Source organism: Vanellus vanellus (assembly GCF_965231255.1).
Source record: "Vanellus vanellus genome assembly, chromosome: 3".
Taxonomy (NCBI): Eukaryota; Metazoa; Chordata; class Aves; order Charadriiformes; family Charadriidae; genus Vanellus; species Vanellus vanellus.
This window is the reverse complement of record NC_138907.1, coordinates 20,015,435-20,025,248: the sequence shown is the minus strand read 5'-3', so window position 1 is coordinate 20,025,248 and position 9,814 is coordinate 20,015,435. Positions and strand designations below refer to the sequence as shown.

The window sequence follows — 9,814 nt, the reverse complement described above, 5'->3', positions numbered from 1 at the left end:
GGACAGAACAGAGAGGGAGGATGACCTCCCTCCACCTGCTGGCCACGCTCTTCTTAACGCACCCCGGCTTTGCAATGCCAATACCAACAAATGCTAAAGACCCATTTCCTAGACTGTTTTTTTTGTCTCTGGCTGTACTGTTGGCTCTGCTCTCTTGGAAACAGGTAGTATGTTATGGACCACACTGAGATTGGCAGATGAAAAATTAGAAAAATGGGGAAGATATGGGTATCAATAATACAACAGAAGATTTTTTTTTTTTATTATTGCCATGGTTTTAATGGAATTGCAGTAGGATTTTTATACAAGTCTCTGAAAGTCTATGACTTCAAACAACTCTGAACCTATGGATTTGTACTCTTGCTTCGTTCTTGTTTAAATAGCTGTGATGATCATCTGCTCGATATATTATCTGTCCCAGCACACAGGCACGCGGTCAGGAGGAGCAGCCTTTCTTGGGGATCGTATGCATTGCTAGAGCTCCTTGAATCTCTCGTCTCCTCATGGGACACCTACACAGAGCAGCCACAGAGCTCCAGCAGGCAGGGATTTGTACAGTGTCACCGTGGCGCCGGTGGTGTCACCTTCCTGGCTGGTGTAACGGCAGTGGCAGCGGAGAAGAGTCAGGCCTTTGCCCATTATCTCTGCCGGGCACAGCGGGTTATTCATCACCACGCCGAGCCCTGCCAATAAAGCTTTCCCTCAGCAGAGGGAGTTGTTTCTCAAGGTAATAAGATAGCATTATCTGATTGCATTTTCGTCAGGTATGTCCTATTTATTACCTTACCTGTAATCTAATTTGTAATGTATTTCCCTGATATTTTCTGTATTCCTTCCCCCCCGTATCTTGTAATAACTTCTGCTGAAAGTCTGACCTACAAAAAAGACAAGGTTTTTAATCCAGCTCTGAATGATAACATCCCCCCATTCCCCCCCCCCCCCCCAGGTGCGTTTATCGGGAAAAGCTTTCCTAGCATGGAGAGAGTTCTGGTAGGAAAAGCTCCGCACCCTCTGCAAACATGTCAGGGGGACACTGCATTACAGCAGCTGAGGTCACTTCATCCCAGCCAGGAAAACGCCAGCAGCTACTGTCTACCTGTGGCGAGATGATCTTTTTGGTCAGAAAGCCATTCCTGCCCCAAAGGGATTAGAGGGAGGTATGTGAGAGGCAGCAACCAGCCTCTGCCAATAGCTGGAGTGAGCACTATGTAAGAAGCCATGTGAAAAGCCACCACTGATGAGCCTCAGCTGCTGAAAGTTGCTCAGGTGCTTCACCTTAGCTTTCAGAAGAAAGCATAAAGCACCAGTCTGGGGAAAAGAGCAACACCTGCATCCACCTGCAGGTCTCCTGTAGGCTGGGCCTCATGGTAGCAGAGCTGGAGTGCAATGGTCCAGCTACCCTGAGTGTGGGGTCTGAGGAAGGCTAATTGGTGTGATAAATCATGCACATCATGGGAAGAGGTGGCATTTTCAGGCTAGCATGGGCTTCCCATGCAATGTCTGGCTGGTGGCTCACGAGGGCACAATGGCTTTCCACTCTCTTCCCACTTGGTTAGTTCTGGTCCTGCTTGCCTGCACCACTGCTGTTGCTGTGAAACCAAGTTCAACCTAAGCCTGCCTGCTGGACCTGGATTTCATTGTTCTGGTAAAGGCATTTCTAAGTCAGACGGCCTTAAAACAAAGAGAAATGTCCCTTTTTTGTGGATACTAATGAAATTTTTATCTGGGCATCTTTCTGTGAATGTTGGGCCTGAGAGGCATGGATTATGTTAGGGGAGAAGGGCTTACTGAGCCCTGGAAATAAATCAGAGGAGGACAGAGGATGAAGATCTCAAATGATAAATTAACAAGTGACAGAAAACAACCGCAGGAAATAATAAAACCAGGAGGAGCGTGTGGGAAATGCATAGGAGATGTTGTTTACAACATGTGCATTGGACTTACCAGCATTTGACATCTTATCTCCAATTCATTCCATATGTTACTTTATGTTTTTATGGGGTTTGTTCTATAGTTTTTGTACTAACGTGAATGACTCACATCTGCTCCAATACTTAATTTATTCTCTAATGTCTTCTGCAAGGGATTGCTCAGCTTGTGCAATACTTGACGGTGGCAGGATCGGAAGAGCTGCGAGTCAGGCAGGTGAGCAGGGACAGACTGGGCATGGCAGCTCTTTCCTGGAGTCCTACTCTGTTGGTTTTTTTCCCCCCTTAGCGATGTCTGTAATTCCCACTTTGGCTGCCCTGTGTGGCCAGGCTTGCTGTGCCGGAGCTGTGTGTGGGAACACCTCACGGGACAGGGATGACGGCTGAGGGCCATCCCCGCAGGACCACGGCCCGGTACAGAGCTGCTGCCGGCATACCGACAGCTGATGATTATGATTTTATTTTTTAAGTGTTCTGACAGCTCCGGAGACTCACGTCTTCTCTTCCAAATCCAGTAATTAAATTCCACCTACCTGAATTCCCCCTGCTGTTTCAATTGGATAAATTAATCTTCCCGTCATGTCTGAGCCTCCTCAGTGTGTTGTTGCACGGTGGCCTCCCCCTCGCCCCGGAGCCGGACGAGGACCGGGACCGGTCCAGGCCAACTTGGCGGCGGCGCTGCCCGGCCCCGAGCATCCTTTCGCGCTCGGCTCGGGGGCGCTGGGAAGTGGCCCGGACCCACGCACGGTGCGTGGGAGGGGAGAGAAATGGGCGTCCCCGCTTACAACCCCCCACCCCCCTTTCTAAACCGCTGTGCTCATTGTCCCCATCCCCGAGTGGCCGCATCCCCGCCGGCGCGGTGCGGTGCGGTACCCGGCGGAGCGGGCAGCGCAGCGGCGCGACCCCGCAGCTCCCCCCGCCGGGCCCGGGGTGGCAGCCCGGCTCTCCGCACCTTCCCCCGGCGAGCGGCTCCGGCACCGGCTCCAGCCCCCTCTCCTGCCGGCGCCTCCTCCTCTTCCTCCTCCTCCTCCTCCTCCTCCCTTCCCCTCCCCTCCCCTGCAGAGCATGCACAGCCCGGGACTCGCATCGCCGGCTCCGCGGCGGGCGGGCGAGACCCTCCTCCCCGCCTAGCCCGGCTCCCGCTGACCCCGGAGGCGCCCACCGCCCTCCCTACCCCATTCCCGGCCCTTCATCCCACTCCCCCCGCCTCCCCCCTCGCATCCCCACCGGACTTTTCCCAGCCCTCCCGAGGATGAGGCGGCCGACGCGGCGGCTGGCGCTGTCGGTGCTGGGGGTGCTCTGGCTGGCCGCCCTCCTCCTCTTCTTCGGGGCGCGGAGGAAGTTGGAGGCGGCGGGAGCCGAGGGGCGCCCGTCGGAGGTAAGGAAGGGGCGGCGGGGCCGGGCCGGGGCCGTCCCGGCGGGGCGCGGGCGGGACGCAGCCGCCCGGGGAAGAAGTTGCCGGCGGTTTTCGGGATTCCCCCCACTCCCCCACCCCATCGCGCTGCCCATAAAGTTTTGCACCGGCTCTGTGTCTTGTGTGTGTGGGGGGTCAGGCCCTTTCTTTGCCCCCTTCCCTCCCCCGCCCCGCCCCCCCCTCCCCCCGGTGAATTAACCCCCTTCAGTCGCGGTGCCCCTTCCTCCGCACGCCCTCGGGCAGCGACGATACCAGCCGTCCGTGTCCCTCCCCCCCGCCCCGGTTCACCGGGGGCTGCAGCCGTCGGGGGTGGCGGGGCGCCGGCGGTACCAGCCCTCTGCCCCGCCGCCAACTTCGAGCATCCCCTCGCTTCGGGCGAGCGAAGGAGCGGGGCGCTCCCCGAGAAAACGAAGCGAGTGTTTTGTTGTCACGCGTGGAGCGCGGGGGGCTCCTTTCCCCCGTGGGTCACGCAGCGTTTCCGAGCCCTCTCCTAAACCAGAAGGGCTCGGTCCCGTCCCCTGGCCGAGACGCGAGGGGAGCAGGCGGAGAGCGTTTAGGTGGTCCGCGGTTGGGGCACGTCGTGTGGCAGAGCCGCAGGTCCAACAGCCGGGTTAAATCACTGGGGCTTTTGATGACTGGCGGTGTTTGAAGACAGGTAGCACGGGTAGGAGTGCTGCCCTGTAAGCCTCAGCCTGGGTGGGAGGAGGGCGCATTTGCAATCGCGTGTTTCTGTGTCATGTGCGAGACCCCAGAGTACATTGGAGTGACAGGACAGGGAGAGATGCGAAGAGCATCCCGTTCGACACAGGGAGGGAAACGGCGGAGTTTCGCTGCCCAAAGGCTGTGAAAAGCAGGGAGCTGCAAGCAGCTTCGTTTGAACAAGGTCCTGTGTCCTCTCCTCTCTAACGGCTGAGAGCAGCCTGAGCTTAGCCGAGGGTTAACTTTCCAAAGGGCACGGATTAGATGCTGCTCTTAGTTATACTGCTGTAAATCTCGAATAAAGTAATCGGGGTTAGAGCCCAGGTCTCGAAAATCTGCTGAGATTAAGGGTTACCACAGCAGAGGAAGGGTGCAAGCCCTCAGCCCTGTTTTTGCACCAGTGACGCCCAACAGAGCGTTTGGCCCGTGACTTAGAGTAACTATACGTGTTGGCCAGGTCTTCGGAGAGTCTCGTGTGTTTGCCACCTCTACAGCTGAATTAACGACCTGATTGGAAAAAAAAAAAAAAAGTCAGAACTCATAAAGCTTCCTTTGATTTTTTCATCCGGAGGAATTATTGGTTTTCCATGTTTTTTAAATAAAAATGATTGAGGAGGTTTTTTCAGGCTTTCAGAAATCTTTCAATCCTAGCAGAGGGGAATGAATCTGTGCAATTTCAGGTCCCAAAATAAATAATTATATATACATTTATTTATTTATTTAAGCAGGGAAAGGTAATAAGTCACTGAAAACAGAGTTAGACGGCAAGCGCTTTCTTAACCGTAACTATGCTTTGGTGCCAATAGGTTTCTATTGGAACTGCATTCTTAAAAATTGCAAAATGAGACCTCCCCTGTTTGATGTGAGCTCCTACATTCTCCTTGAAATGAACCTTGCTTCTTGCTCAGCACCAGCTGCAGCTGAGTTGCTGCTTCATTTTGTGGCTTGTTTTGACTCTCCGCTCCCGTTCACGGCTCTCCCCTACCCCGAGGTGAGGGTTGCTGATGCTGTTGGGGGCTGGGCTGGGCTCCCACAGCTGGCAAAGCAAATTTCTCCCATCACACAGGATCAGGCCCTGAGTTTCGAAGCTGCAACCTCCGAGTTGCCATAACTCTAGCAATTTGACTGCTAAAATTGCCTCTCCTTCATTTTCTCTGATTTTTCCATCAAAACAGTTGCATCCCCTTGAGATCCATAGAGTGCAGATTCATTTTTTTTTTTTTACATTACATTTTTTGGCTTCGGAAACTGCTTTTGAGCAGTATGAATTATAAGCTGGTTGCGAGCGCGGGGACGTGGTGTCACTTGAGTTAACCCCTCTGAACGGCTGCAGAGCTGACTTGGGTACCAGAGGTACCAGAGAGGAGCCTGGCAGTGTGTCCCATTCCCCTGGCCAGCAGGATCGCCTGCCGATGATGAAAACTTGAGCAGTTAGAGTTGTCCTCCCAAATTCCTTGAGAATCTGGAGGTAGTAGGTTGCTAACAGCAGTGCAAACTTTGTATCACAGCTACGGTGGAGAAATGGAGCAAATCCACATCAAGTTTCCTGGCAGCGCTTTCCGACCTGGTTTTTTGGGTTTTTTTAGCTTCCCCCCCCTTCTCTCTCAGTTGAGCTTTATTTCTGCAGCCATATGCACACCATATATCATGCCTCATGTGGATTTAACCTTTAGACCCTTCTAGTTAGACTCCAGCTGGTAATGCCTCCTCCTGCCCGTGCTTGTCTCCCGGCAGGGCTCACAGCACGTGGCCGGTGCTGGAAGGCTGCGGTGCCCGAGCTCGCCGGCCGGCTGCGGCACCTTGGTGGCTTGCCAAGGGCTAGCGGCAGAGCTGCTGCTCATGGAGCTGCTGCCCTTGGCTGCGGGGAGGGCTTGTCCATATTTTGGTCTGTCGTCCCCGTCCCCCCCCGCCCTTTACCCTGTGCCCGATCCAGCGCTCAGCTTCCCGAAAGGAATGTGATGTTTTTCCTATAGCCGGAGAACCCTGTGTTGGGGTTGGCAAGGTCTCCAAGGAGCAGGTCCTCGGCGTGAGGGGGCTGCTGTGGTCTTTGAGTCCTGCCTACCCCCAAAACATGCTGCCGGCTTGGTGGCTCACGGCCCCGGCAGAGGTCGGCGTCGGGGCAGGTCTGACAGCGGTAGCTGAGCTTTCCCGAGCTGCTTGTGCCCAAAGAGGTAGACACAGCCGTGCATTGTAATTAACTTGGCTTCACCCCCTCTTTCTTTTTTTTCCTTTTGTTTGTTTTTTTCCCTCTAATCCCATCTCCATGGATCTCTCTCTCCCCACTGCCTGGTGGCAGGCAGGCTCACAGGGCTCCCCTTCTTGCCAGCCCTTGCTCCCTGCAATCCCTGCTGCCTCCTTTCCCTCCTCCTCCTCCTCCCTGCAGCCGCTGGCGGTGCGTGCTGGGGCTGCCCGAGCAGGCTGAGGCTGGATTTTAGGGTGTGGGACTCCCTCCCGGCGGTGGGCTGTAGTAACCTTGCAGGGCTGGTAGCATGTAGAAGAACATAACTCGCTCCATTCAGGACCTTGAAGCTGTTCCTGGGATGACTTCCCTGGTCCCTCCGGTGCCGTTAGTACTGCTGTCACTTAGGGTTTGTGTGTTTTGTTTTTGTTTTTTTTTGTTTGTTTGTTTTTTTTTTTTCTTTTCCAAAGGGCAGATCAAGCCCTATTAGTGCAGTAAGCAAAACTTGCCCTTGCCCTGCCCTCTGTAAAGCCCTATACATTGGCTGAGAAGAGGAAGAAGAGGAGCCGTAGCGGCGTGCCGGCCTCTGCCGGGGCGCCGTGGCCTCGTGGCCCGGCCGGGTGCCTGGTTAGCAGCCGTGGGCTCAGCCCGCAGGAATGCCGAGTCTGACGGATGAGGGGTGTAAGGACACGGGGCCGTTGGGGTTACGGATCAGCTGGGACTCGTTGATGCATCCTGCCCTCCTTGCCTTTTGGCCGAGGATTTCGAAACACTTTGCAAGCATTAATTAGTTCCAGCCTGTCTCCCTGCCCCGGTAGTTTTCCGGCTGGATAAACTGGGACCCGGAGAGGTTAATTGAACTTTGTATCCTTCTGGCTCTTGTTGATTCCAGAGGAATTGGAGTCACTCAACCCTCTTGGAAAGTCAGGCTGCCGGTGACCCACCTGAAGTCACACAGGGAGGTGGCGTCGGCGCTTAGCACGTGCTCCCCTAATTTGGACTCGTGGCCCCGCACTGCCGCCCGGCATCTCCCCCGCCTCCCTCCGATCCGGCCCTTTGCTTTGCTTTGGGAAGGGGGGACACATGCACATATAAATTAATAACTTAATTACATTAAGAAATAATGAGAGGAACTGATACGCGGGATTAATTACAAGCAAATTCCCCAATTGATTTGTGAGGAGTATGTGTCGCTGGCTCTGCAGGGATGTTCCGTGCTCGTGCCGGTGCCCTGTGCCAGGCTGCAGCTGCGGGGACCTGGGTGATGCTCAGGAGGGAGCAGGAGAGGGGTGGGTGACAACCCCATGGTCATCTCATCATCTCATCTCATCTTCTCCACATGGGGAATCCGTATCAGACCGGCGCGGGGAGCTGGCTGTACAGCAGAGCCCTGTTGCGGTGAGGGGCTTGCAAAGGGCCTGGGCTCCGGCGCTCGGGGCCAGCGGTGCGTGCAGGAGGGGCAGGAGGATGTTTTTTTTGTTGGGTTTGGGGTTTTTATTTCTCTTCTTTCCCTCCTGCGTGCTGGCTTGCTCCCTTGGATGAATGGCTGAAGCGCAGCTGACAGCCTCCGGAGGGAAAGCGGGTCCGTCGTGGGCTGGATTGCAGGAGAAAGGCTACGGGGGAAAAGTTCCTTTTATAAAAAAAAATGACCCGATGTACTTGACTTGTACTACCGTTTGCAATGCAATGCAACAGCTCCTTTCTGAGCGTGTTCAAATGCAGCGGGGGGATGGCTCCGGGATGGGAGGCTCAGCACCCTCGCTGCCTGCGGGAAGTGCTCCGAGGTGCTCAGCACCCTGCAGGATCAGACCTCCGTGCGAAGGGACGCTTGCCAGCTCTGCGCTTCTGTGCCTCGCACCAGCCTGCGCCTCCTTCTGCATCATCCCCGTCTAGAAAGCCTCAGCACCTGGAGCTCAGCTGACAGTCTCCAGATATTAAATTCCTGTCAGTTTTACAGCAGCAGAGCCACTTAACAGATTAAAATAACTGTGTATCCTGCAAAAATTCAGATCTTAACAATTAAGGGATTGAAGTGGCAAAGCTGTCGGGAACAAAAAGGCAGAGCGTTTAATACCAGGGAAGCTCGGGTTGGCTGCGGGCTCGGCTGGCGGCATCGGTAGGGTCGGGATGGGAGAGAAGAGGAAACTTCTGTCATACTTTACCAGTGAGACGTCTAGGAGCAAACCCAGGCTTTCTAGGACGTCCGAAGCTTTGATAGTGCAAGAGATGGGGTGGGATTCAGATGCTGTTTCCTGCCGGTGTATTTTGTGATGGCTGTGGAAATATAAAACACAAACCCATGCCCAAGCTGTCCCCGTCTGTGGGACCAGATGGGACAGGTCTGATGCATCAATGGGTGCCGTTTCTCAGATGTTCACCTTCCTTCTGGTGGGCCTGGGAAAGGGGTTTTCTCAGCACAGCCACCGCCTCCTCCTGCAAACGCCTGTGTCCTCGTGGAGCAGGAGCCGGGAGAGAAGTCCTGCCAAAGGCAGCACCCAGTCACCTTGCCTACTCAATCAGCCATGGACAAACAGGCTGCCTTGTACATCTCATTTAATTAATCTACCGGCTGCGCATCAAGGCGCGTTCTGAGATACCTGTGAAACAATAGGCACTCAGTGAAAACCCTGTTAATTTTACCCCCGTTACGTTCTCATAGAGCTCCGTGTTGCAGCTGTGACTGATGGGGGGCATAAATATTGATTGAACAAGACCTGTTGGCTTTGCATAAGCGGTGGGTGTCGGGATGTCCAGGCGCCTTTCCGAGCTCAGTGCTTTTAAAAAAACGCCAGGGAAGGATGGAGAGGATGGAAGGATTACGCTGCTTTGCTTGTAAGAATCTAAATAAATTTCTGTGCAGCTGGCATGTGGCTTGTTGACAAGAGGTGTTGAGCACCAGAAGAGGAAAAATACTTTTTATTCTGCTCTAGAAGAGTAGAAATAGCTGGAAAAGTCCCGCTGCTGCGCTCTGAAGGGGTGTCAGAGGTGGTGATGCTCCTGGGGTGAGCTGGGCTCAGGAGTGTCACGCTCTCTCTTGTAATCAGCTTTCCCTGGCAAAATCCCTGCGGAGCACCCTGTGTGCTGCCGGCGGGATCCCTCTGGGCTGCAGCGTCCTTCACCAGCTGGTGTGGCGTGGTGGTGTCCCCTCGGCAGGGGATGGGGAAAGGCCCTTGCCCCTGCAGCTGGGTTTTTAGGAGGGCTTAGCTCTGGCTTGTGGCCCTGAGCCCTTGGTGACCCTCAGGGATGGGCTCGACAAAAGAAAGTCCTGCGTTTGAGCAGGGGGGGTCTCCAAAATCAGCTCTGTGTCCGCGTGCTGAGGTGTCATAGGCACAGCACCTATGTTGTGAAGTGTTGAGAAAGATGCTGACTATCAAGGAACATGTTTTTTTTCCCATTTATCCTTCCACTACCTCGGATACGTACAGGGGTGGATTATTTACTCAAAAGGCTGTTGTCTCCTCCTCGCTCTTCCTTTCTATAAGAGAACATCATCCTGATTTATTTTGATGTGCTCAGAGCCCAGGGCCTGCCTCAGCTGGGTTTGCTTCCTTGTGCTCAGCTGAGACATGCCTTGTCCCTTGCTCTGCAGCCTGA

At 54.4% G+C, this 9,814-nt stretch overlaps 1 protein-coding gene across 1 annotated transcript in view; it reads left to right on the top strand.

Annotated features, from left to right (window-relative positions):
• The first annotated feature begins 3,074 nt into the window (after positions 1-3,074).
• The window catches only part of GALNT14 (polypeptide N-acetylgalactosaminyltransferase 14), a 101,542-nt gene continuing 94,802 nt past the window's right edge, over positions 3,075-9,814 (top strand). The window contains exon 1 of the mRNA XM_082480851.1: positions 3,075-3,306. Within this exon, the coding sequence (XP_082336977.1) occupies positions 3,181-3,306 (126 nt within the window). The 5' untranslated portion in view covers positions 3,075-3,180. The remainder of the gene's footprint in view (positions 3,307-9,814) is intronic.